General features: G+C 64.0%; 2 protein-coding genes across 2 annotated transcripts in view; both read right to left on the reverse strand.

Moving 5' to 3' along the window:
- Nucleotides 1–1,292: 1,292 nt before the first annotated feature.
- On the reverse strand, nt 1,293–11,247 carry AKNA (AT-hook transcription factor). Its single transcript, XM_050908145.1, has 21 exons — nt 11,187–11,247; nt 10,478–11,127; nt 9,819–9,893; nt 9,095–9,251; nt 8,739–8,923; nt 8,603–8,662; nt 8,385–8,485; nt 8,208–8,277; nt 7,859–7,986; nt 7,593–7,766; nt 7,196–7,398; nt 6,977–7,115; nt 6,657–6,747; nt 6,108–6,292; nt 5,537–5,710; nt 5,184–5,287; nt 4,842–4,946; nt 4,651–4,752; nt 3,809–3,934; nt 3,355–3,520; nt 1,293–3,017 (listed from the first exon to the last, which is right to left on the reverse strand). Exons 1-21 carry the CDS (start codon nt 11,245–11,247, stop codon nt 2,735–2,737), a joined length of 3,339 nt encoding a protein of 1,112 aa, XP_050764102.1. The 3' UTR covers nt 1,293–2,734.
- Nucleotides 11,248–18,004: 6,757 nt separating this feature from the next.
- Nucleotides 18,005–22,899, reverse strand: part of WHRN (whirlin) — a 55,304-nt gene continuing 50,409 nt past the window's right edge. The window contains 4 exon segments of the mRNA XM_050907873.1: nt 18,005–18,783; nt 19,480–19,602; nt 20,292–20,470; nt 22,179–22,776. Coding sequence (XP_050763830.1) covers nt 18,601–18,783; nt 19,480–19,602; nt 20,292–20,470; nt 22,179–22,776 — 1,083 coding nt within the window. The 3' untranslated portion in view covers nt 18,005–18,600.

The following is a 22,899-nucleotide window of genomic DNA, read 5'->3' on the forward strand; positions in this document are numbered from 1 at the left end:
TCTCCCTCCATCCCCACGGAAGCTCGGTGCCCTCGCGCCCGGCTCCGCTTGTGTCATCCCATGGTGAAGCGTTTCTGAGCGTGCCGTTGCCCCGAGGCTCCCCCCCTCTGGGCTCCCTCCTCCGGACTCTGTGTATATTAATGACTGTGTCTCGTGACGTTCTTACAAGCTTGGTGTATAGTGATTTAACCAAACCTCTGATTTTAGTTGTTTTTTTATTTTACACCCAAGGATTGCCCCTGCCCTCCCCTGCCATTAGATGCACTGCAATATTTTGGGGTCCGTTGTTCTGTTCTCTCCCCCTGAAGGCTGTGACGCCCTTTTCCTTCCCCAAAATCTCTCTTTCTTGCCTCGTTGGTGGTTAGCCCCCCGCCCTTCCCTCCCCGTCTGTTCCTTGCCCATAAAGTTAAATATATATTTTTAGGGCAAAGGCTGTATCATTGCACTGATATTTGTTGGTTCCTCCTTGGTCCTCCCACCCCGTTTGAGTTCCTTCTTGGTTTAGCAATGCAAATGCTTCAGGATCTTGTATGTTGGACATTATTTTTTTTTTTTCTGTTACAGTTATTTATATAAAAAATAATTTATCAAAAAGGAAAACTTTAAAAAAAAATAATCTAGTCTGTCTTGGAACTTGTTTACCTTGAAATTACTGGAATCTAAATGTTTGAAAGTGTTGAAGCACAAACATGTATCATCTCTGTATATCTGTTCTTCTGTACTAAAGCACTTGAGTGACTAAATAAAAGCGATCTCCATCCCTAGTGCAACCGGGGTGTGCTGTGCCGCTTGCTCGGGGGCCAGGCAGGTGAGGGAAAGGCTTGGGGATATATTCTCAGCAAACCCCAAATGCCTCCAAGGGAGAGATCCTGGTGTGGTGATGCCAAAACTCACCCAAGAAATGGCTTCGAAAAGGAAGAAGAACCCACAAGCCAACCAACCGCGTTTATTTCGTTCAAAAATAGGCGATTATCTTAGTACAAAATATGATCCGAATGGCTCTGCTGGTCATTACAAAATAGGAGATACGGAAAAAAACGTCATCTTTGCTCCTGGCTATTGCATTTGGGATAGCTAAACACGGCTGCGCGCTCCCTGCATGCTCCCCGGCTGGGCTGGGGGGGGGGGTGTCACAGCTTCCAGTGCGGCCGTGACCTGGCCCACCGGCTCGCTTGGGACACAGGGACGAGCAGCTGCAACCAGAGACACAGAAATCCTCTTTAAAATCCCCCCCCCACATGCCCCCACCCCACCCCTCTCCCCCCAAAGGGCAGCGTCAGGGGCAGCCCCGTTCCCAGCCCCTCTCCGGCCCGCCCCGGGCTGGTTGCAGGATCCGGGCTCAGTGGCTTTGCAAGCGCTTGGAGGGGGGGCTCTAGACCTGAGTAACTCGCTGGGGGTGTTAGTGATCCCCCCTGCCCAAACGTGGGTCTTTGTACAACAAAAGAAAATTCAAAAATAAATAAATTTGACACGGGCACTTTCGGTAGGTCCTACACATAAACACAGCACTGCAGGCTGAGATGCTCAGGGATGGAGCCGGGGGGGGTTTGGCCGGACCCATCCCGGGGGCACGGGGTTCACGTTCCATGTGGGTGCTGGCGGGTGCAGCTGGAGGGTCCCCCCGGGGTTTGTGGGGTGCGGAGCACCCACCTCCAAGGCGCTGTGCCCTCTCTGAGGGCTGCTCCAACCACATCCATTTTGCTAAAAAATAGGCATTAACTCATTACAAAACCAGCCTGGAGGTACAGGGGCTCTGCAGACCCCCTCGGGGCCAGATCCTGCCCCTGCCTTGGTCTCACAGGGTGATTTTTCCTCTACCAGCCCAGATCCCTTGGGAATCCCAAGGAAAACCCCAAATCCTTCTTTTTTTTCTGCCTGGATGACACCTTGGGCGACCACATCCAGGGATGGCCAAAAACCCCCACAAATGCCCTAAGGATTATGCTGGAAATTAAAACCAGAACATACATATGTATCTATATATAGATACATATATATACATACGCACACACACGTTATGTATCATCGATCAACCCTAAAAGAGTGATTTAGCTGCTTACTAGCTACCTTGGAGAAAAAAAATTCACATAAAACCACAAAAAGGAGAGCTTTCCCAGGGAGGACCCGGCTTGGTTCAAGTCCGAGGGCAGAGCAGAGGGTGGAGGGGGGCACATGGGCCGAGCCCCGGGCACCGAGCCCCCGGAGGATGCCTGAAGGCTGGGGAAGGGGTTGAATAGGGAACCGCAGGTATTTCTGCCCACGCAGGCACGGAGGTAAACACATCTGCCAACGGGGGCTCGACCTGTGTTGCAGCAGGACCTACACAAAGTCAGAGCATCCCCAGAAGTGCTCAGCTCGGGGTGGCATCTGCCTTGGGAGACACGGGGCCACCCCGTTGGTCCCAGGAGACGGTACCCTCCTGCCAGGGCTATGCTCGCACCCCGGGGTGCTGCAGGATGGTGCAGGTCTCAGGAGACCTCTGCCCACGTCTTGCCCTCCTCCTGCAGCTTAGGTGGTGCTGAAAATGGACAGACAGATGGACAAGCGGTGCAGGAGCTCTAGGGCAAGCGGGATGGGGATGGGAGCCGATGCAGGATCCCGTGGAGATGCCTCCAGCCCTTGTGCCCCCAGATATGGCAGGGAGCGTCCACTGTGGGGATGCTGATGGGGGGACCATCCTCCTCCTTCTGCCCCTGCGAGGGCAGGGAGGGTTTGGCAGGTGCCGGCAGGACCCTCAGAAGAGGCAGGAGCCCCTCAGGTCCCGTGCTCGGCTCAGCTCGGCGGTCAGCGCCCGGCTCATGCGGGTGGTGGTGAGCCTCACACTCTGGGCAGCCTCCACAGCCCGGCTCAGCGACCGGTTCAGGTCCTCCAACTCATCCAGGTCCAGGGTCAGGCAGCGGTGGTGGCCAGCAGCGTGCGGCCGGGGGGGATGCTCTGCCCACCGGTGTCCCGCGGCGTGCTGGAGGGGGACCCCGGCCATGGCTGGGGCTGAGGTAGGTACCGCTGGGGAGCAGTAGCTGGGAAGAAGAAGGGGACATGGGCTCGGCTTTGCTCCATGGGCTGTGTCCCCCCGGGGCTCTGGGCCTCCACTCTGCCTTGCTTTTCATCCCTCTCCGCCATCTCATCCATCTCCAGCCCCCAGCACCCATCTCCCTACGCTCACTCCCACGCAGACCCCCCCCAAAAGAGCCAGGGGTTGTGTGACCCCACTCCCAGCCAGCTGCTGCCCGGGTGCCTGGGCTCTGTGGGCAAACCAGCGGGTCCCTGGGGTGGGCACAGCCCCACCCGGGTTCACCCTCCTCCCCCGGGAGATGCTGGCCTCCCCCCCCCCCCCCCGCCCCAGAGCATCCTTACAGCACGGAGGGCGCGTAAGGCACGAGGGGGACGGGCGCAAGGCAGCCGATGGCAGCGGTGGCACCAGGGCTGGCCGCCAAGTACCAAGATCCAGGCTGCTCCGGCTTCTCGGCTCGGGGACCAACGCGGGAGCCTGGGGGGGACATGACACCGGGGCCACACTCTGCTGCGGGGAGGAAGGCGGTTAGATGTCCCCAGGGGTGTTAGATGTCCCCAGGGGGGTGCAGCGAGCGGCAGCCCCAGGTGAGCCCCCCCGTGCCATACTGGGCTGCCACTGCTGGGTGGGAACACCCGTGCTCACGGGGAGCGGGTGGTGGCACTGCTGGCTGTCACTTCTGTCCCCAAGCAGTGCACCAGTGCTGTGCCAGGGGTCTGAGGGCTATTCCCTGTCCCCCCACCCCAGTCCCCATGCAGGGACGAGCCGTGCCAAGCACGTGCCACCCCCATCACGCACCGTGTGTGGCTCCATCCCTGCCGCTGGGTGCGGGGGGACCCATGGGTGCCTGGCACGTGGGGCAGCGCGTCCGCCTCGGGGTGCTGTGCTGGGGTTGCCTCACAGCATCGCTTGCCCAGAAGCCAGCTACGGAGAGAGGAGTGAGTGTGTCTGGGAACGTCCCCGCGCAGACCAAGCAAGGGCGGTTTGGAAAGAGCAGAGCGGTTTCGGGGAGCGGCTGGGACAGGAGGCGGAGGCCTTTCCCTGCAAGGGCAGCTGCAAACGGGGGGGGCTGCAAAGGGGGGGGGCTGCAAAGGGGGGGTCTGAAAAGGAGGGGTCTGCAAAAGGGAGTGTGCAAAAAGGGGGGTCTGAAAAGGGGGGGGGGGTCTGCAAAAAGGGGGGGGTCTGCAAAAGGGAGGGAGGTCTGCAAAAAGGCGGGGGGAGTCTGCAAATGGAGGGCTCTTCAAAACCGGGGGGGCCTGCAAAATGGCGGGTCTGCAAAGCACTCTGCATGCGTTCAGCTCGGTTCCAGGCAGCCACGGGACACGGCAGAGCCGGGCTCTGCGCCCTTACCCAGGGCTGGGCTGGGTGAGCCTTTAGCTAAAGGCCAGGGCTGGGCACAGGTCCCCACTGCTCCCAGTGACATCAGGGGCTGCAGCCAGCAGCCAGGAGCAGGGTGGGCACCCCAGGGCAGAGGGGTCCGGCCAAGGGGCAGTGGGGAGAGCCCCAGGCCGCGGGGAGTGGGCTCATATCTCCCCCCTCCCCGAGCCTCTCTAGTTAATGAATTAAAGTCATTAGCAGCTCTGTTAGCGGGCATTAGGGAAGGCCAGAAGGGGCTGGGGGCTGCTCCCAGGGCCACTCACCCGACGGCGTCCTGCTCCCGCGGCACCGGGGGCACCCTGGGGTGCCCGGCTCTTCTCGGGGTGCCGGGGCGGTGCGCGGCATCCCCGCCTGGTACCGTGTCCCTGCCAAAACCCAGCGTGAGCGCGGCCGGGGACCCCAACGTGGGGGTGGCCACCCTCGGTCCCCAGCACCAACTGCTGCTGGCACCCACCTGTGTACTGTCCCCGAAACGTCACCGCACCCGGGGGGCTCCCAGGGCTCTTCCGCAGGGAGGGGGCGGCCCGGGGCCTGGTGGGCAAGGGGTCCGACTCGGAGGCTGTGGCAGAGGAGAGGGAAGCGGGGTGGGATCCGGGGGTCCGAGCCCCAGATTTGCAGGATCTGGCCCTGGGCTGAGTGCTGCTGGGTCCCACGGGGCCACCAGGACCTGCCCGGTCCCCATGGTCCCGCAGCCCCACCAGCACCCTACTCCATTTGGGGAAGGGGAAGCGGTGTGCAGGGAGGAGCATGTCCCCCGCTGTCCCCTCCATCCCCACCGTGGCGGGGTCCCACTTACTGAGGTCCAGCTCCGGTCTGTCCCGCGGCAGCGACGCCGACCTCCCCCTCCTCGTGGGTGTGACCCCGGGGGCCACCCTGCCCCGCACCGGGGGGCTCGGCTCCCTGCAGAGGGGACGGAGTTGCCGTCACCACCCAGACCCCTCAGTGTCCCCTCAGGCATCCCCCTGACCCACCACTCCAGTGCAGCCAGGCTGCTGGTCCCCCCGCCCCAAGCCCAACCTCTCCCCAGTCGCAGCAGAAATGGGACAGGCTGGGGCTGGGGGTGTCCCCACGCCCATGGGACACAGTGCTGCCCCCAACCAGGGGTGGCTCCTGCCACCCCCCGCTCCCCACATCCCTTCTGCCACCTACCCCGAGGGTGCTGCGTCCTTGGGGGACGATGGTCCGCTGGCCACCGGCTGCCTCCTGGCCGGGGCGGCACGCGGGGCGGCTTTTCCCTCGGGATAGCTGCGGGAGCGGCGCAGGCTCTCCTCCAGCCTCCGCCGCAGCCGGCACACCTCGTCCCGCAGCGCTCGGATGGCCTGGCTGCCGCAGGACAGATGCCACGGTGAGGGGCGCCTGCAGCCAGCAAGGCTCCCAACAGTGCTGCCGCTGGGTGCCCTGGGTGGGGAGCAGCCCTGTCCTCCCCGGACCCCACACCTGCCCCCATCCCCACCGGCCAGGGCCCAGTAGCTCATGCTGTGATGCTCCCCAAAACCAAGCGCGGGGCTTGTCTGGGCTGGGGTCCAGTCTCAGCCAGCCCACACGTGTCATGAGTTTGGAGGACTCGGCCCCAGCTAAGTTCTGGCTCTCCGAGAAGGGAAAACCTGCTGCTGCCCAGCAGAAGATGCTGGTGCCTTTGGGGACTTTGCTTGGCGGGGTCCCTGTGTCACCCAGGGGGGGTTTGGCCTGGTTTGGGGGTGGGGGACATATAGACACTCACTCGCGCTCCAGACGGGAGCCCAGCAGGTCACAGCGAGCCGGGTCGACGGACGGCAGGTCGGGGGACAGCGGGGTGGGGGACGGTGTTTCGGGGACGGCGGGGGGCTGGCCGGGCCCCTGGCCGTGGTGGGGGGGCAGCCGTCGGTGCTGGCACAACTCCTGCCTTCCGCCTCCGAGTCGTGTGAGCTGGGGAGGAGACGGGGGCACGGTAAGCTGAGGTCAGTGGGACGTGGGGGTGTCCCGTCCCCCCCCAGGAGAGACCTGGGAGAGCAGAGTCAGCAGGTGGGAGGCACCCCCAGGGGGTTGGGGGAACACCATACACCAGAGCCTCTTTCACCTGCAGAGCCAGGGCCCCCCCAGATCTCTCTCCCCAGGGACACATCCCTCCCCAAAACGCTGCCTACTCACTGCCATCACCGTCAGGTCCTGCCTCGCTGCCTGGACTCTCGGCCCAGCGCCGGGGGGAGCTGCTCTGTGAGGGGGTGCTGGGGGGCAGGCAGGGCCCCCCCGTGCCGCCCTGCCCGCCCGCAGGGTAGATGCCCATCAGCACTGTCTCGGAGGGAAGCGGGGTCGTCTCTCTCTTCCGCGGAGGACGGAGGGTCGCAGGGACGGGGATGGAGGGTCCCAGCGAGCTGGGGGTCCTGGGGATGGGACAGGTCATGCGGGCAGCCCCCACGGCTCGTCCTCCAGCCATGGGCCACCCTGCACATCTCCAACGCCCCCCAGCACCCCCTCCCTGCTCCCCACACCCTCACTGCCTCTCCCCCCAATCCCTGCTCCCCTTCAATGCCCCAAATCCCCTGAGACAGAGCCAACAGCCCATGTCCCTGAATCCCACCCCCAGGGTGAGGCAGGGACCCTGAGCCATACCCGGTGCCGGGGGGCCGGTGCTCGGGGGTGTGCACGGGGGGTGACACCCTGCTGGCCTCCGAGCCCACAAAGCCGCTGTCTGTCTCCGGTGACACAATGCGCTGCTCCTGCAGATGCATCGGGAAGAGCAGGATTGGTGCTGAGCACCCCCAGGACCCTGCAGCAGCGTCTCGGGGTGCTGGCAGATGGGGACCCGCAGTCCCCGGGGACTCACCTTGCGGGGCCAGTGCTGGGTGGCAGCGCTGCCCACCCTGCTGCTGCGGAGGGACAGGGGTGCCCGCGGTGGCTCAGGGAGCCCCAGGGGGGGCTTGGCTGTGGCCAGCGGCTCCTCAGCAGTGGCAGGGGACAGGCGGCCCTGTGTCCCCCCTGGCCATGGGGGCTCCCCAGGGGGCAGCAGCGTGGCTCTCTTCTCCGGGGGGTGCCTGCGGGGAGAGGACGGAGCATGAGCGATGGGGCAGAGCAACCCTAAACGCAGGGAAATGCCCTGGTGCAGCCAGCTCTCCCATGGAGGCTGTTAACTCTGAAGCCTATCAATGCCAGTGATGTAAAACCTGAGACCTGACATAAAACCTCCCACTTGACCTGACTGGGGGACTTGTCCTCCCACAACACTTACAACGGGGAGGTCTCAAGGTCAGCGCCCTCCTCTAGTGACCGTGTCCTGCAGGGGACCTTGCTGGGGCCACCGTCCCCTGCTGCAGGTCCATCTGCCTCCTCTTGGGACCCGCTCTCTGCCAGACTCAGCTGCTCCAGGCTCAGCGACTCCGGCAAGGACTTGAAGTGCTTGTACCTGGGGGGGGGGAACCCATAGGCCGGAGTTGGCGGTTTTGGGGAGCCACTCCCTGCCCGCGTCCTCCCTCGCCCCGCTGTGCGGACACTCACTGCTCCAGCAGGTCACCGAAATCCTCCTCCGCTCGGAGCTGCTTCTGCCAGAGGGGCCGGGACAACCCCCCCGTCACCGCCTCGCTCTCCCCCGCTGTCCCCCGGGGACCCTCCATCAGCACGGGGCTCTGCAGGGCACAGCAAAAGCGGGTCAGAGAAGCACGACCCCCACCCCAGCCGCAGCAGGGTGCCCCCCACCCCAGCATCTTTGCACTCCCCAACCCTGTCCGCCCCCCTGCAGCCTTGCCCAGCTCACCTTGGGGCGTGGGGAGCAGGCGGCTGGCAGCGGGGAAGGGGCTGGAGGGGAGCGGGGCTGGGCTGGGTGCTGCGGGGGGAGCTGCCGCCTGGCCCCGGGCTCCAGCCGCTCCTTCAGCTCCTCCAGGCGCAGCCCCAGGCGGAAAATCTCCCCTTCCACCGCCCTGCAAGACAGCAACCATCAGTGCCGGGGAGACACCGAACCCTGCGGCACGGGGGCCGGCAGCACCAGGGTCTGGGGCTTTGCCAGTGGGGAGGGTCAAGCACCTACCGGTCGGGATCAAACTCCCCCGAGGCCCCTGGGTGCTGCTGCCGGGCTCGCAGGTACGCCCGCTCCAGCGCATCCTGCGCATCCTTCAGCTTCCTAAACCTCTGCGGCACAACGGCGGCGACGTCGGAGCCTGCCAACTCAGCCCCTGGTCCCCGCCGCCACCCCCCCGACCCCGCCGCGCATCCCCAGGGTGGGGTGCCGGGAAGGGGCTGACGCACCTGGAGCTGCTCCCGGGGTACGGGGCTCCCCGCCCGGATCCAGCCTTCGAAGGACTCCACCTAGCCGGGAGAGAAAGGGCTGAGCCCAGCCCTGCCGCAGCCCCCCACCCCGTGTCCCCCCCTCCCCGGGGCTTGCCTGCGCCTGCAGCTTGTGCGTCTGTCCCGCCAGCGTCCGTGTCAGCTGGGTGCCCGGGCAGCGGCACGGCCCCAGGCAGGTAGGGCAGCCCCCCGGCCCCGGGCAGGTAGGGCAGCCCCCCCTGGGTAGAGGGGGGGAAGGAGGCCGGGGTGATCCCCCCCGGTCTGATGGTCCCAGGGCTGGAGCTGCAAGAAAACATGAGGACAAGGTGATGCTGGGGACCACCCCCCCCCCTCCCCGCACCAGTGCCCCCCACCATGGGGAAGCCGTGGGTATGGGGTCTCGCCTGAACATCTCCCCCAAAAACTGGAGCAGGAGGGTGATGAGCAGGACGGGGAAACCACGGTTGAACTCACCTCCACCCGGCGAGGACGGCGGGGCCAGGGCCGGGGCTGTGCTGAAAGCCGCTGTCCTGGCCTGCGGGATGCTGAGGGCCATCACGCGGCAGCCGGTGCCCATGGTGCCCACGGCGAGGCTGCGGCTGGGCTGCGGCGGGTCGGCGTACAGGCTCACCTGGGGGCAGGGAGAGGGGATTCGGGCACCCACCCTGCACCCCAACTCTGGTACTGCCCACCCGGCCGTGTCCCTCGGGCACCCTGAAGCACCCATCCCCACGGGGACAGCAGGCAGGTGGGGGCGAAGGTGGGGGCACAGCCTGGGCGGGGGGCACAGCCGGACACCAGCCCTGCCTCAGTTTCCCCACCCGCGCAGTGGTGCAGGGCAGGAGGTGGCGAGGGTGACACGGGGATGCGCTTCCGCCCGCTGTCCTGCCATTTCAGTGACGTGCCCTGCAGCCGCCCCCGCCATTTCGGGGCTGTTTCGGCTCAGCCACCTCCCTGGTGCAGAGTGGAGCCTGCCAGGCGGGGGGGGGGCACAGCGGCCCCCGGTTTTGCTGTGGGCTCTGTTGCAGCCTCGACCCCCCCTCCCTGGGCTGGGCTTGCTCAACCGCAGCTCCAGGGAGGAGGAAGAGCAGGGGAGGGCCAGGGGAGGAAGACACCCTGAATAACCCCAGGGAGGGGGGAGCAGAGCGGGGAGCCCTCCCTCCCCCCCCCCCGCAGTCATCCCAGCCCCAGCACCCACCCTGGCACCCAGGCGCAGCTGGTCGATGGTGTTCTCGGCCTCGGCGTACTTCGTCAGCAGCTTGTGGTAGTCGTCCTGCGGGGAGGGGACACACAATGGGTGACGGCACCCGGCATAGGGAGGGGAGCTCGGAGGACGCCCAAGGGATGGGTGGTAAAGGGGGATGTGGCATGGAGGGAGGCAGCACTGTGTGGGGACTACGGGGCCCAGGGGGGCTCCCATAGGTGGGGGGAGACCCTGGGGTGCAGAAACCCACCCCCGAAAGCACCCGGCCCCTCTGGTGCAGATGTGGCCCCTGTTTCTCTGCGGGGGGGAGAGCCTCCCTCTCCTCCCAGGGGACAGGAGGGCATCCCAGGGGACAAGCATCCTGGGGGCGACGAGCATTGGGGGGGTGTACAAGCATCCTGGGGGGGACAAGAGCATCCCTGCCTCCAGCCCCGAGTGCTGCCCACATCCCTGCCTGGTCCTTCCCCCCCTGCCAGCCCCCATGCAGGACCGGGAAGAGGTAACCAGCACCACCCCCCACCCCCCCCCCGGTGACACAGGGCTAGCTCATGGGGCTGGTGACATCTCCATTTCACCTGCACTCCCTGGTCCCCCCACCCTGGAGACCCTCCCAGTAAGGCTTCTCTGGCTGAACTGGGAGAGCTGGGTGTTACCTGGAGCTGCTGCACCAGCTCGGTGGCTTGCCTGGGGGACCTGAACTCCTGCGGCAGCCCGGTGGTGGCGGGGGGCTGCGGGGGGACCCCCTCCCCGCTGCTCAGCAGCACCTCCCGGACGATTTCGGCCGGGGACTTGAAGCCGATGGGGCCGCCCGGGGCCCTGGAGCGGGTGGGCAGGCCTCGGCCCCGCGGCGGCCGGTAGCTCTGGTCGAACTTCACCCGCGCCTCCACCTTGGAGAGGTCGGGCAAGGGGTGGTTGAGCCGCCCTCGGCCGTACTGGGTGCCATCGGCCGTGCCGGTGCCCGTTCCTGAGGGATCCCTCGCCTCCTTGCCGCCCGTGTGCCGCCGCCGGGGGCTCAGGGACCGCGACTGCCGGCCGGGCTTGGGCGGCAGCACCGTGGGTGCCGCTTTCTTGGACACCCGGGACCTGTCGTGCCGCTGGGGTGCAGAGGGGGTCTCAGTGCCCCAGGGCTCCCCGGTGGGTGCCAAGCCAGCGGTGCCAGGGGCCGGCAGCCCTGTCCCAGCCGGCTGGGGCTCAGGGACGGGCTCGATGCTGGTGGCATCGCAGAGGTCATCGGTGGAGAGGCACAGCAGGAGGCTCCGGCTCGGGCTCCAGCGCTGCCCGTGCCCTCCGTCGGCATCCCCGGCTGTGCCCCAGCCCCGGTGCCGGTGAGACGGAGTGGCAGGGCCAGGGCTGGTGTCTGACAGCCCTGAGGTGTCACCACCGTCTGTGCTGCAGCCACGGGGCTGGCAGAGAGCCCGACCATCCCGCAACGCCTCGGGGCTGCCGCTGGATCCCGAGCCCCACCGGCCCTCGTAGGAGAGCTCGGGGTAGGGCTCCCCGTCGCTCTCTGCCCCCCAGGGCCCCTCGTCCCCCCTGGAGCTGCCCCGCTCCTCGTCCTCCTCCGCCAGGTCCTGCCGTGGGTGCCAGCGACCCTCCTCTGCTGGGGACCCCTCCTCCAGGTCCTCGCCGTCGCCTGCAAAAACACCAGTGCCGCAGGGCTGCTGCCAGCCAGCCGGTGCCCTCTGGCTCCCTTGCAGCCCCCCTCAGCTCCAGCAGCTCCTGGGACCCCCGGGACTGCCCCCCTGCGAGGGTCTTTGGGCAGCAGGGAGGGGACGACTCACCCCACGGTGGGCTCCCAACATCCTCCCCCGGGCTGATGACCCCATCCTCGTCCATCTGCCTTTCAAAGTCGTCTTTCTCCTCCTCCTCCTCCTCCTCCTCTCCCTCCCAGCGCGTCAGCTCTGTTTGTGTCCAGCGCAGCCATGGTGCCGGGCTGGCCATGGCCCGCGGGCACGGCGTCGCTGCCGTCACTTGCGCCGCTTCATGGCCCGGCGGCGGCGGCGGGCTGGGGACCTCCTTGCCGCGAATGTAGGTCACATCACCGCTGCCGTGTCCTGGCAGGGGCTGAGGGAGAGGGAGGGATGCTCAGCGGGACACAGTGGGCTCTGTTTGAGGTGTCCCGCCCCACTGCTGGGGCTTCCCCTGTCCCCCAGACCCTGGGGACAAGAGCAACCCCCCCATGACAGGGGGTGACACCCTCGGGCCACCCCCCCACCCTGCATCCCACCATGAAGCCAGAGCTGCCGCATCTCCCACAGTCACGATGGTCCCTATAGGTCCCCACGGGGAAGGAGCCCCCCAGGGCCGCCCCAAAAGGCTTTCCCCCCTCCCTGCCCCGGGGTGGGTACTGGGGGACACCCAGCCCATGCTGGCACCCTCAGGACGTCACACCAGCCAGGCAGCCACAGCCTGTGGACCGTCAGCGGTGCCATCACGGCGCAGGACGGTGCTGGGGGAGGCAGGAGCACCCTGAGGCTCCTCCAGCTCTATGGGGCTGACAGCAAGAGGGATCACAGCAGAGGCCTGGCACACTCGCTCCACCGATGACCTAAAAGCAGGAGCTCCCTCTCGCCCCGCTCCTCTGTGTGCCGGGGTTCCTGGAGCTGCAGCGGCAGCTCGAGAGACGCCGGATGCCAAAAACCCAACTGCGGGGCTGGTAGCAAGAAAGGCCACGGGGTTTTCGGGGCAACATCCCCTCGGCTAGATTTGAGCCCTCCCAGCAACCCAATTTTGGCCATGGGGTGCTGGAGGCAGCAGCTGCCCAGGTGCCGGTAGCTGGTACCGAGCACGGCACCGGCATCACCGGCAGCCACCCCACAGCATCCCCAATCCAATATCGGAACACGGAGGAGCAACCGGCCCCATGCGGGGTACACTCACCCTGTACCAGCATCCTCAGGACATCCCCATCACCATGACCCCATTGGGGGTCCCCAAAGCAGCATCCCTCCGAGCACCCCAAAACCTTCCTGCCGGGCTTTTGCAGAAGTAGGAAACGATGCTCGGGTGCTTCCTGCAAGTTTGCAGGCGGCCGCAAATTTTTTAACCCCATCAGGCCCTGCGCGGCAGGGGCCGAACCCTCCTCCCGCGTTGCTTTTCATCAAAACCTTTATTTTTTAATCCAATTCGGAGCAAAACGCCGAAGGAAAATGGCGGGGGGGAGGGGGGTCCCTGGGACCATCAGCAGCTGCAGCCTCCAAAAGACATCAGGATGTGGGTTTTCCAGGAGGCCAAGCAGTCCCAAAATTCAGCTATGCAGCCCCGAAATTCAGCCAGGCGGACCCCCCCCCCCGCCTTGGAAATCCGGGATATGGGCTTCGCCCATATCCCGGATTTCCAAGGCGGGGGGGGGGGGTCCGCCTGGCCCCCTCCTGAGATGCTGCTTGCAGCCCCAGGGACGCCACGGTCGTAACCAGGCACCGCGGCGCGTCCTGGCACATTTGCAGGCAGGCAATTAATCCAGCTCGTTACTGTGTAATTAGCGGCACGCGAAGGAGAGCTTGCACAAGCTCTCGGCTGCTAACGAAACCACGGCACGGTCCCCAGGGGTGGGTGTATTTAGCCGGAGGGTGCTGCGGTGATATCAGGGTGCTGCTGGGTTGGGGATGGCGGTGATGAGCAGCAAACCTATGGCATCCACAAGCTCCGGGAAAAGCCCTCTAACCCACGCCGAAGTCTCAGATCTGCAAATTCCCTGGCTTAAATCTTGCTGTTAGTGGGGTTTTTGGGGTTATTTTCTGGTGCCACCCGGCATCAAGGTCCTCAGGCATTATCCTTGCACCAGCAGCAGTGCACTCCCAGCCCTGCCTGCATCCTTAGGGCTTTACAGGCAGGGAGCAAACCCGGAGCAAACCCCAAAGCGTCCCTTAGGGTCTTGCAAACCTCCCGGGGAGTTTGCAGGAGGTTTTTCCCTGTACACTGGCCAGGCAACTCCACTTTCTGCACCTCGAGATGCTCCACAGCTTCTCCTGCCTCTGGGGTGCTGCCACCAGGGAGGATGGGGTTGCCCATGAGGATGCTTCAGGCTCTGCGGCTGCTCGGCACAGCTAAAGAGAGATTTTGGCTTTAGCCCCTCCCTGAGCTGGGATGTTTCCAGCCCCAAGCCCTTGCCCGCATCCCAGCCCGGAGAAGCAGCACACCAAAGTGTCCCCTGACCCATCTCGAGCCCCGCAGCATCCCCAAGACACAAGGAGTCCCAAACACCAGCTCCGGGGGGGTCCCAGTGGGTGGGCGGTGGGTGAAAGGAGCCTGTGGTTCCTGTTGTCTCGGGGCAAAGAGGGTTAAAATGTTTCCTCCCCGGTTTTGGCAGGCCGGTGCCCGGATCATGCCTAACCCATACGCCATCGGCTGTCACCCCGCTTCTGAGCAGCAGCCGCAGCCTGCAGGATCTGCTTGCAAATCCAGCCACATTTATCGCTTTCCCAGAAAGTCCCTCCATCGATGGTCATGGTGGTAAAAGAAAAATCTCGGATTTTTTTCCCCTTTACGTGAGTTGCTCGCTGTTATGGTAGCACAGAAAAGCTTGAAAAATGATGTGGCTACATACTCAGGAACCACAAAGCAAATGCAAACAATTCCGTGTGTGTGTGTGTGTGTATGTGTATTTTTCTTTCAATCTTGCTCTTTGAAAGCCGGGATTTTGCAACAGGGTAATCAGAGAAAGAGCTAAAAAGAAATGTAAAAGCCTCAGCTAGAAAATGTCTCATACCCCTGAACTCTGCTCTGCCTGAGACCCTCAGCCCCTCTCCTGCCCTTCACCTCTCAGCCAGGGCTATCCCAAATTGTGCCTCGGGGGTGGAGGTGCTCTGACGAGGGAGGGGATGCTCAGGGCAGTGATGAGTGCTGCCAGGTCTCTGCCTGGCCACCAAGCAGGAGGGGCTGCCTCTGCCCGTCCCTACCCTCGGCTCCTAATCTCTGATCCCCTCTGCAGGCAGCTTCACCCTCCGCCACAGCGATCCCGTCCCTGTCCCACTCCCGGCCCTGCAAACCCTCGCGGGACAGACGGAGGTGCGAGGCTGAGACCGCCCAACTCATTGCATGTGTGAGGCAGAGGAACAGCAGCGCAGTCGAGGCTGATGGGAAGCAGCACACGGCCCCATCGCTGCTCCTGCCTTTATCAGTGGTGACAGCAGAGGAGACGCCGCATCTCCTGCCCCAGGGCTCGCTCGGTGACATGGGGGGGGACGGGACAGGGCCGCTGTCACTCTGCCTTCGCTGCCTTGTCAACCCCGTGCAGAGCAGGCAGGTTGGGGGGGGCTCTAACCCCCCCACCTCCATCCTCGTGGCACGAAGACAACGTCCCCTGAGCGATGGGGAATAACCCTCCCTGTGCCCCAAAATAAAATATCCATCCCTTGCCCGGGAGGGGGGTTAAACCCCCCTCCCGGGCAAGGGATGGATATTTTATTTTCCTAAACCACCATGCACTGCCTAAAAATATACATTTTTCTGCTTGAGTGTCTAAAAAGAGAGATTAAAAGCAAGCAGGGGCTGACGTCTGGTCCCGGCAACCTGCAGGGGAGGGCTCGGGAAGGCTGGTTTTTGGGAGCGTGAGTCTCTCCCAGCCTCCCCGCACTCCCCTTCCCCTCCTCGGCTCGCATTTTTGTCCGAGCCCCTTGCAGGAGCGGCACGTCAGCGCTGCCATCCAAAGCATCTCTTTTGGGGAGGGGGGGGGTGGTTTTGAAGGACGCCAGAAGTGCGGCCTCGGGCTGAAACTTGGCAAGGGGCGTCTGCACTCCAGGAGGGAGGAATTCCTGGTTTATAAACCCTTTTTTTAAGCCCACAGAGTCCCGTTTTATGAGCATGAAAGAGGGCAGAGAAGCGGAAATGCTGCTTTCTTAGTTTGTGCTATTTCCCATTAAAACAAGGGAGAAACCGTCATAGTGAGGAAGAGCCTGACAAACCCTCCTTGTCCTCCGAAAGCACACACGCCTGTTACTACACCATCGCTCTAAAGCCCACGTGTCCCCCCAGTTCCTCTGCCTGGAGGGGCCATGTCCCCCCCAGCTCCCCCGCACCGGCACATCCCCACGAAGACGTACCGAAACCCTGCGGAAACGGCATCTCTCCATCACTCGCATGGAAGCGAAGCCCCACGGCGGGACAGGGAGCTGCTCTCGCCGTCGCTTTCCTACCCTCCTCCCTGGCACACGAACCCTCCTGTCCCCGACGCAGGGCCCTGTCCTCCCTGGGGACAGCATCGTCCCCAGGGCCCGCCCTGGAAAGCTGCGGGGGTACACCCCGTGGCCGAACCCCAACGTACCTGCGGGAGCCGGGGGCTGCCGATGGCCGTAATGCCTGTGAAGGGCGGCCTTAATCCCCGTCTGGAGAGAGCTGCCGCCGCGGCAGAGCCGGTGGCACCGAGATCCCTTATTAGCGCAGGGTAGGGGGAGGCGGCGGGGGACACGGGAGGGCAGCCGGCCCCGAGCAGCCGGGAGCGCGCGGTGGGGTTAAGCAGCAACAGGCTGGATTTGGGGAAACAGCGCATCGACTGCTACGCTCTCCGGTGAGTCCTTAAAACATCCCTGCCTGGACCGTTTCGAAAGGGTGCTGCAGAGCAAGGGAAACCCGCGACACCCGGCTGGCACCCACGGCCTGACTTTAAGGAACCGAGCGCGCTCGCAGCTGCCCTTTAAATAAAACAAGGAACTGAAGTTGAAGGCAGCCCTCGCAACTTCCTCGGAGGAGCCGCAGGCAGCGGCACGGCCTCGCGTCCCGCAACCTCCGCGCGAGCCCCGGGCTTGGCTTCGTGCCGCCCTCCGCGGCCTCGGCCACGCCAGCCTCACGAAACCCTCCCGACATCCTCCGGCTGCACCGCCCGCGCACAACCGGGCGGCAGATTCGGCCCCGGGCGGGGAGGAAGCACCGGAATAAGAAAAGTTATGACAAGTTTCCCCGGGGCCACGAAGGCTCTGATGGCGTGGGGCGGCGTGGGGAGGACACGTCTTGGCGAGAAGCGGCGCAGCGGTGCATCCCGCACCCTCCTGGCGCATCTCCTCGGCCGCAGGGACCCCGGCGGGGCTGGGGGTTCCTCCCCACCGCCCAGGGACCCTAACCGGCTCCCAGCTGCGAGCCAGCCGTGCCAGAGCAGGGCTCAGCAGAGCCGGGGGGTGCTGGATGCGGCCCCCGGGATGGGGCCAGCCCCGCGGGCCCCCAGCTGTGCCTCCAGCTGTGCCTCCAGGGCCCTCTCCTTCCCCGCGGCTGCAGCAGGCGGCTTGCAGGGAGCAGCCGCGCCGCGCAGCGCTGGTCCCACGCCCTGAGCCAGCCCCGGCCCCCCCGGGGCACAGCTGGGAGGGGGGGGGGACACACACATCTGGCCCGGGGGCACCGCTGGATGGGCACCCCCCGCCCCTCGCAGGCAACAGCTGCCCCGCGGCTGCTCACCTGCAGGGAGGGCCCGGCCGGCCCCTCCTCGCCCGGCGCTGGGCGGCTCCGCACGGCGGCCCCGGCCCCGGCCCCGGCCCCGGCTGCCGCCGCCGCCTCCTCCCGGCCCGGCCCCGCCGGACAATAGCGCGGCCCGCCGGCGGCGGGGGGGAGGGCGGGGCCCGCGCCCTCATTAGCATCCCTGCCGCTTCCCGCCAATCCGCGCGCGCCGCCGAGCGGGGGGAACCGGAGGTCGTTAGCTTAAACCCCGCCCTCCCCTGTATTTGCATAGCCCGCGGCGGGCGACCAATCAGAGCCGCGCCGGATGGCTCTCATTGTCATAATTTATGCAGCGCGGGCACCCCCTGCTGGGGCGCGGCCCGGGCGGAGCGGGGCCGGGGGCTGCCCCGTCCCCATCCCCGGGGATGATGGCCCTGGCAGGGGATGGCAATGGCGATGGAGCACCCCATCCCCGGGGATGATGGCCCTGGCAGGGGATGGCAATGGCGATGGAGCACCCCATCCCCGGGGATGATGGCCCTGGCAGGGGATGGCGATGGAGCACCCCATCCCCGGGGATGATGGCCCTGGCAGGGGATGGCAATGGAGCGCCCCATCCCCGGGGTTGGCCCTGGCAGGGGGTGGCGACGGGGATGGGGCACCCCTTCCCCGGGGATGGGGTACTTTTGCCCAGCTGTGATGCCCATTGCCACCGCACTGCTGCCTGCCCTGCCGGTGCCGGGGTGCCCTGTAGGCATCCCTGCCCCTTACCTTCCCATCCCCCATGTCCCGGCCCCAAAGAAACCCCCACAAACCCAGCCTTTTTCTAACCTGATAGATTTATTGAAAAATTAAAAGCACAAGCTCTGTATATATAAATACAACGACGTTGCCAGCAATTTACAAGGCCTCCGGTTGCTCTCTCTGCATCCCCACCCGTGGCCCCTGCCACCCGCCTGGGCACAGCAGGCGAGCACCCAAGGGAGCCGGAACCACCCGAAAAACCCTCCAGCCTGAGCCACGGGCCCACCTCACTCTGCATGTGGCACTCAAAATGACAGCGGGGACACCCAGACCTCTGCCGTCCTCTTGCCCCGCTCCCCAGCCTGGCCGAGGGGGGAGAGTGCGTTCCCAAAGGGCAGCCCCCCCCACCCCAGAGAGGACAGGGATGGAGACGTTAAAGGACGTGCACTGATTTCTGCCCGTTCTCAGCCTGCCCTACCCAGGCAGTGAGAGTCTGCGGTGGGCGAGGGGACATTTGGGGACAAGCTGGGGGTGTCTGCGCGTGCGGGCTGGCACAGCGGGCGAGGGCTCTGCGTGGTGGGATGCTGCTTTCACACCTCGGCGCTGCCTTTCATCCCCGTTCGGGTGCTCCCCCCGTCCCAAGCTACGCTCCCAAAACCCATTCGGGTTCCTAAAGGGCGACGTTGAATTCTGTGACCAAGAAATCAATGTAGTCCTTTTCCTTCAGCTTAAAGGCTTCAGCAATGATACGGGCAGCTTCCCGATGCTCTTTGCCCCGTAGCCCCGTGCCGTTCACCTCCAAAATGACGTGGCCCACCTTCAGCTTCCCGCAGTTGTGCGCCGAGCCCCCGCGCTGCAGGAGAGAGGTGGTCAGCTCATGTGCCCACCGCCCCCCCCCAAGCTCAACCCAGGGATGAAATACAGGCGGTTTTGGGAAAATGGGAAATGTTACATTTCCCGTTTCGGAAAGAGGGGGTGAATTTGGCTTCCCTCCTGCTTGCTCCTGGAGTGCAAGTGCAAGCTGGGATGGCCAAGAATAACCGAAGTGCAGTCAGCTCTGCTCTTCTTTTGCTGTAAATAAGTTGAATTTTGCCCCAAGTAAACAGCAAAGGAAATGGTGGAGGGAGACAGCTCCCGAGGGCTCAGTTCCCCAGCTATCATCCACCATTCCCCCTCCCCAGTCCTCTATCCGAGCAGTAAAAGGGAGTTTCCAGATATCTGGAGACACCAGCCAAGCTTTTGGGGCTGCCCAGACCCCCTCTGAAATGTCTGCAGCAAATCCTTGGCTCCCAGGATGTGCTTTATGGTATGGGATCATCCACGGGACATGAATGCAATCCTCAGCAAACCCGCCCCCCCAGCAGAATGATGCCTCTGATGTCTGGGGAGATGCAGGGCTATAGGAGGGGGGAAGCACACCTCCAAAATCCCCCCCTGGGGCAGGGCTGCTGCTGAGCTCTGCCTGTGGCTGAAGGGCTTTCCCGAGCCTGTCCAGGGAGCAGAGGGATGGGATGCGCATCAAGTTCTTCCCATTCTCAGCCTGCCCTACCTGGATGGTGACGATGCGGGGCAGCGGCTGCCGCGTGTTTGCTCCACCCTCGATGGCGATCCCCAAGGTCGGTGCGCTCTTGGACACTCGGATCAGACACGACGTGGGCTCCAGGAGCCCCGGCTGCGGGGGGAGACGGCAGCGCTGCCGAGGGAGGCCGGGCACCGTTTGCCTGCCGCGCTCCCTCTGCCAGGGCCCCATGGCAGGCAGGTTCACCCATGGCAGGCTTCCATGGGAGAGGGACAGACATGCTGCCTGCAGTTGCTCTCTGACTCCTGACATCCAAGATCCCAACTGTGTGCAGGTCTGGAAAGTCCTGGGGAGGAGCAGCACAGCTCTCCGACAGCCTGCCTATGCCCCTCCACCTTGCCACCTTCAGCAACCCTCCAAATTACTTCTGATACCTGATGCCACCTTCCCTTCGGGGCGACAGGTGACTTCACTCATGGGACACTGTGCCCTGCGGATGTCCCCTCAGAGCCAGAAACTCTGCCACGTCCCAAGTAGCTGCTTGCTGGAGCTGGGAGGGACCGGATTTACCCAGGGTGGAGTGAATTAGCCCTACAGTGCCCCTCTCAGCCCCTCCTGGCTCCCTTCCCCACAGCTCAGCCTGCGAGCTGACTCAGCTCATTAAACAAGAGGATAAATAACCCATCAAAGCACAAAAGAGGGGTTGCTGCCTGCAGGCAGAGGGAGCAGAACCGGCAGATGGCCGGACAAGGCAGCGGGCAGCAGCACTGCTTCTTGGCAGCCCCGGGTGCCCGCCTCCCACAAACGGCAGCACCCCGAGGCCCCTGGGCACCCAGCCTCACCGGCTTGGAGGGCCCTTCTGCTGCCCCCTCGCTCCTCGTGGCCTCCTTGAGGCTTCGGCTTTTCCCAGGGACCGGCTGCCGGCTCTTGTCCTTGCCGCTCATCTCGACCTCCCCGATGTCCACCCCGCTGTCCTCGCTGAGGGTCTGCCCGCTGTCCGACAGCTGGGAGAGCGTGGAGGCTGGGGAGAGACGAGGGCTGTTAGAGGTCGGGCAGCACGGCTCTGCGGCCAGCCAAGCATCCACAGGGCCACATACCAGAGGGAGGACATCTCACCCGCTCCCAGGGCTGGGCAGGTTCCCTGGGATTTAGACCCGGACTTCAGAGTGGGGTTCCCAAGCGGACCCCTCCTGAAGAGCAGAGCTGCGCACAGGGAGCATCAAGGAACAAATGGCCTTGAAACCAGGTCCAGGATCCAACCCACATCCCGAAGTGGGACAGACAGAAAGGGTGATGAGTTCAGGGATCCTGCTGGAGGCCAGTTTGAGCTTGGGAGCCTCCCACGGTCTGGGAGGAGATGGGGACAGACCTGAGCACAGAGGAGCTGCCAGGAAGGACCTTTCTCCCCTCCGAGGATGAAGACTCTGGGTGCAGATCGAGACTCTGCCTCTGGAAACGAGTGTCAGGAACAACGGTACGACAGCACCTGCAGAGAGGGCTGAAGCTCCGGGAAATCGGCTCTGGGACTTGGAGGAGTTGGGGTCACACTGCTGACACCCCTCGGGCAGGATCTGGCCTCCATTCAGTGTCAGAGGCACTCCAGCCCCTCATCCATTACCCTGAGATTAATGAACTAATTGCAGTGGGAGGAGGGTGCCACAGGAGGGCGACAATGCCACTCGCATCGGGTCCCACGGAGCCTGGATGCAAGCAGGGCATTGCGAGGGGGGGGTCACAGGGGCTCGGGGGTGCTGTGGGTACCCCCAGCCCCAACGGGTCTCAGCCGAAAGCAGAGCCCACCCCCCTGGGCACCCTCAGGGCTCCAGGACCACCCTTCCCACTCCTGCTGGACCAGAGCCATTTGCTGAGGGACCTGTGGAGCCCAGCACGCTCCTCCCTCGCTTCCACTCCTTTTTCCCGGGATCTCCTCAGGATAAATCTGACCCCCAAGCTCTGTGTGGGCACCATCCAATTTTTTTTTTCCAAAATCTGGAGTTAATGGGAAAATCCTAGAATTGCTTCTTTTTTTTTTTCTTTTAAAACTCCACTGGAAGCAGATTTTATTAACTCACTCAGCAAAGCCCATGCAAGAGAGAAGTTGCAATCAACTGCCTAACAGAGCTTGGTCTTTAAGCAAAGGTCAGCCTGAATTGCACTGGAAACCCAGGGAGGCTGTGAAGAGCGTGCTGAATGCTGATGGGGAGCTGGCTACCCTGGCCCTGGGCCTCGCAGGTTTTCCAGCGTTGCCAAAACCCAGGACTGAGGGCTTTGTCTCAGAGATTAACACCACTACTGCCGATAATGCTGCGGAGGGCTTTATATGTTTCTTGGATTTTCACTTTTTTTGCCATGATGCCATCAAGCTGTTTTCTGCAACTGAAAACTCATCTCGGAAAAAAAGCAAACCAACACAAAGCTACCAAACGTTGCCGCACCAATCCAGGCTCTGTGACTTTTACCCTACCCTACTGACCTGGAGTTTGAACCAAAATCACGACGTCTGCCCTTGCGGCCCCTCCCTGGCAGGCGCTGCCAGCCCACATCCCCACCAGGAAGGGGGAAGCCCTGCAACCAAGCCTGCTGCTCAGGCAGGGACCTGCAGCCTGATGCAGGTCTCCCTCTTCCAACTCCCCCAGTTCCTGCCCTTAAGATCTGTCTCTTCTCCTGTTCTCTCTCTTGAGGAACACCCCAGGGAGGGTCCCCCCCCCGGCTGATAACTGGATACCCACCTCTGGCCTGGGGTAAGGGCCTCACTTCATTGACGTCGGGCTCGCTGTTGGGTTGGTGTACCTCCACCATGATGAAATGCTGGTTGGCCATGGCCTGCGGGCTGCCCTTGTCCGGTGGAGGGGGTGCCGGGTGGGGTGGGGGAGGAGGAGGGGACGGGGAAGGGGGGCTCTGAAGCCCACCGGCTGCAGGGTCATCTGGGGGTGGGTTCTTCAGCCTCGTTGGGGACTGGACCCTAGGGAAGGGACCGATGGGGTGCTGGCTGACCAAGGAGAGCTGGGCATCCATTTGCCTCCTGGAGCTGTGCAGGGCCGGGGAAATGGTAGCATAGATAGCACTTGGGGCAGACTCCTCGGTGGATGTGGTAGCAGTGGAGGTCATGCTGACTGTGTCCTTCTCGGGGTGGCTAGGAGGGTGCGTGGGGTTTCGGGGGGCCACGAAGAAAAGGCCTGACTGAGAGGACTCGGAGGAAGGGCGCTTGGGCTTGTCTTTCCCTGGGTTCCTGTGCTGGGCAGCAGAGGGGTCCAGCATCTGAGGGGCTGAAGGAGGAGGCGGAGGCTTGAAGTTGGGTGGTTCATCTGGGAAGGAGGAGAGATCATCCTGCCAGACCAAGAACAGAAGCCTTTAGGACACCATGCCCAGCTGAGAGAACTTCCCCAGGCTCACAGTCACCTGCATCTGCCTTCTCACGGTGACCACGGCAAAATGAGCTGATTTTCATAG

Source organism: Gymnogyps californianus, chromosome 18 (genome assembly GCF_018139145.2).
Source record: "Gymnogyps californianus isolate 813 chromosome 18, ASM1813914v2, whole genome shotgun sequence".
Taxonomy (NCBI): domain Eukaryota; kingdom Metazoa; phylum Chordata; class Aves; order Accipitriformes; family Cathartidae; genus Gymnogyps; species Gymnogyps californianus.

Coding starts and splice junctions, on each gene's coding strand:
- AKNA (XM_050908145.1), bottom strand. CDS start 11,247: ATGGTCGGGCTCTCTGCCAGCCCCGTGGCTGCAGCACAGACGGTGGTG. Junction 9,252..9,818: donor AGCTGCGCCTGGGTGCCAGG/GTGGGTGCTGGG, acceptor CCCTGCCCCCAG/GTGAGCCTGTACGCCGACCC. Junction 7,399..7,592: donor GACCTTGAGACCTCCCCGTT/GTAAGTGTTGTG, acceptor CTCTCCCCGCAG/GCACCCCCCGGAGAAGAGAG.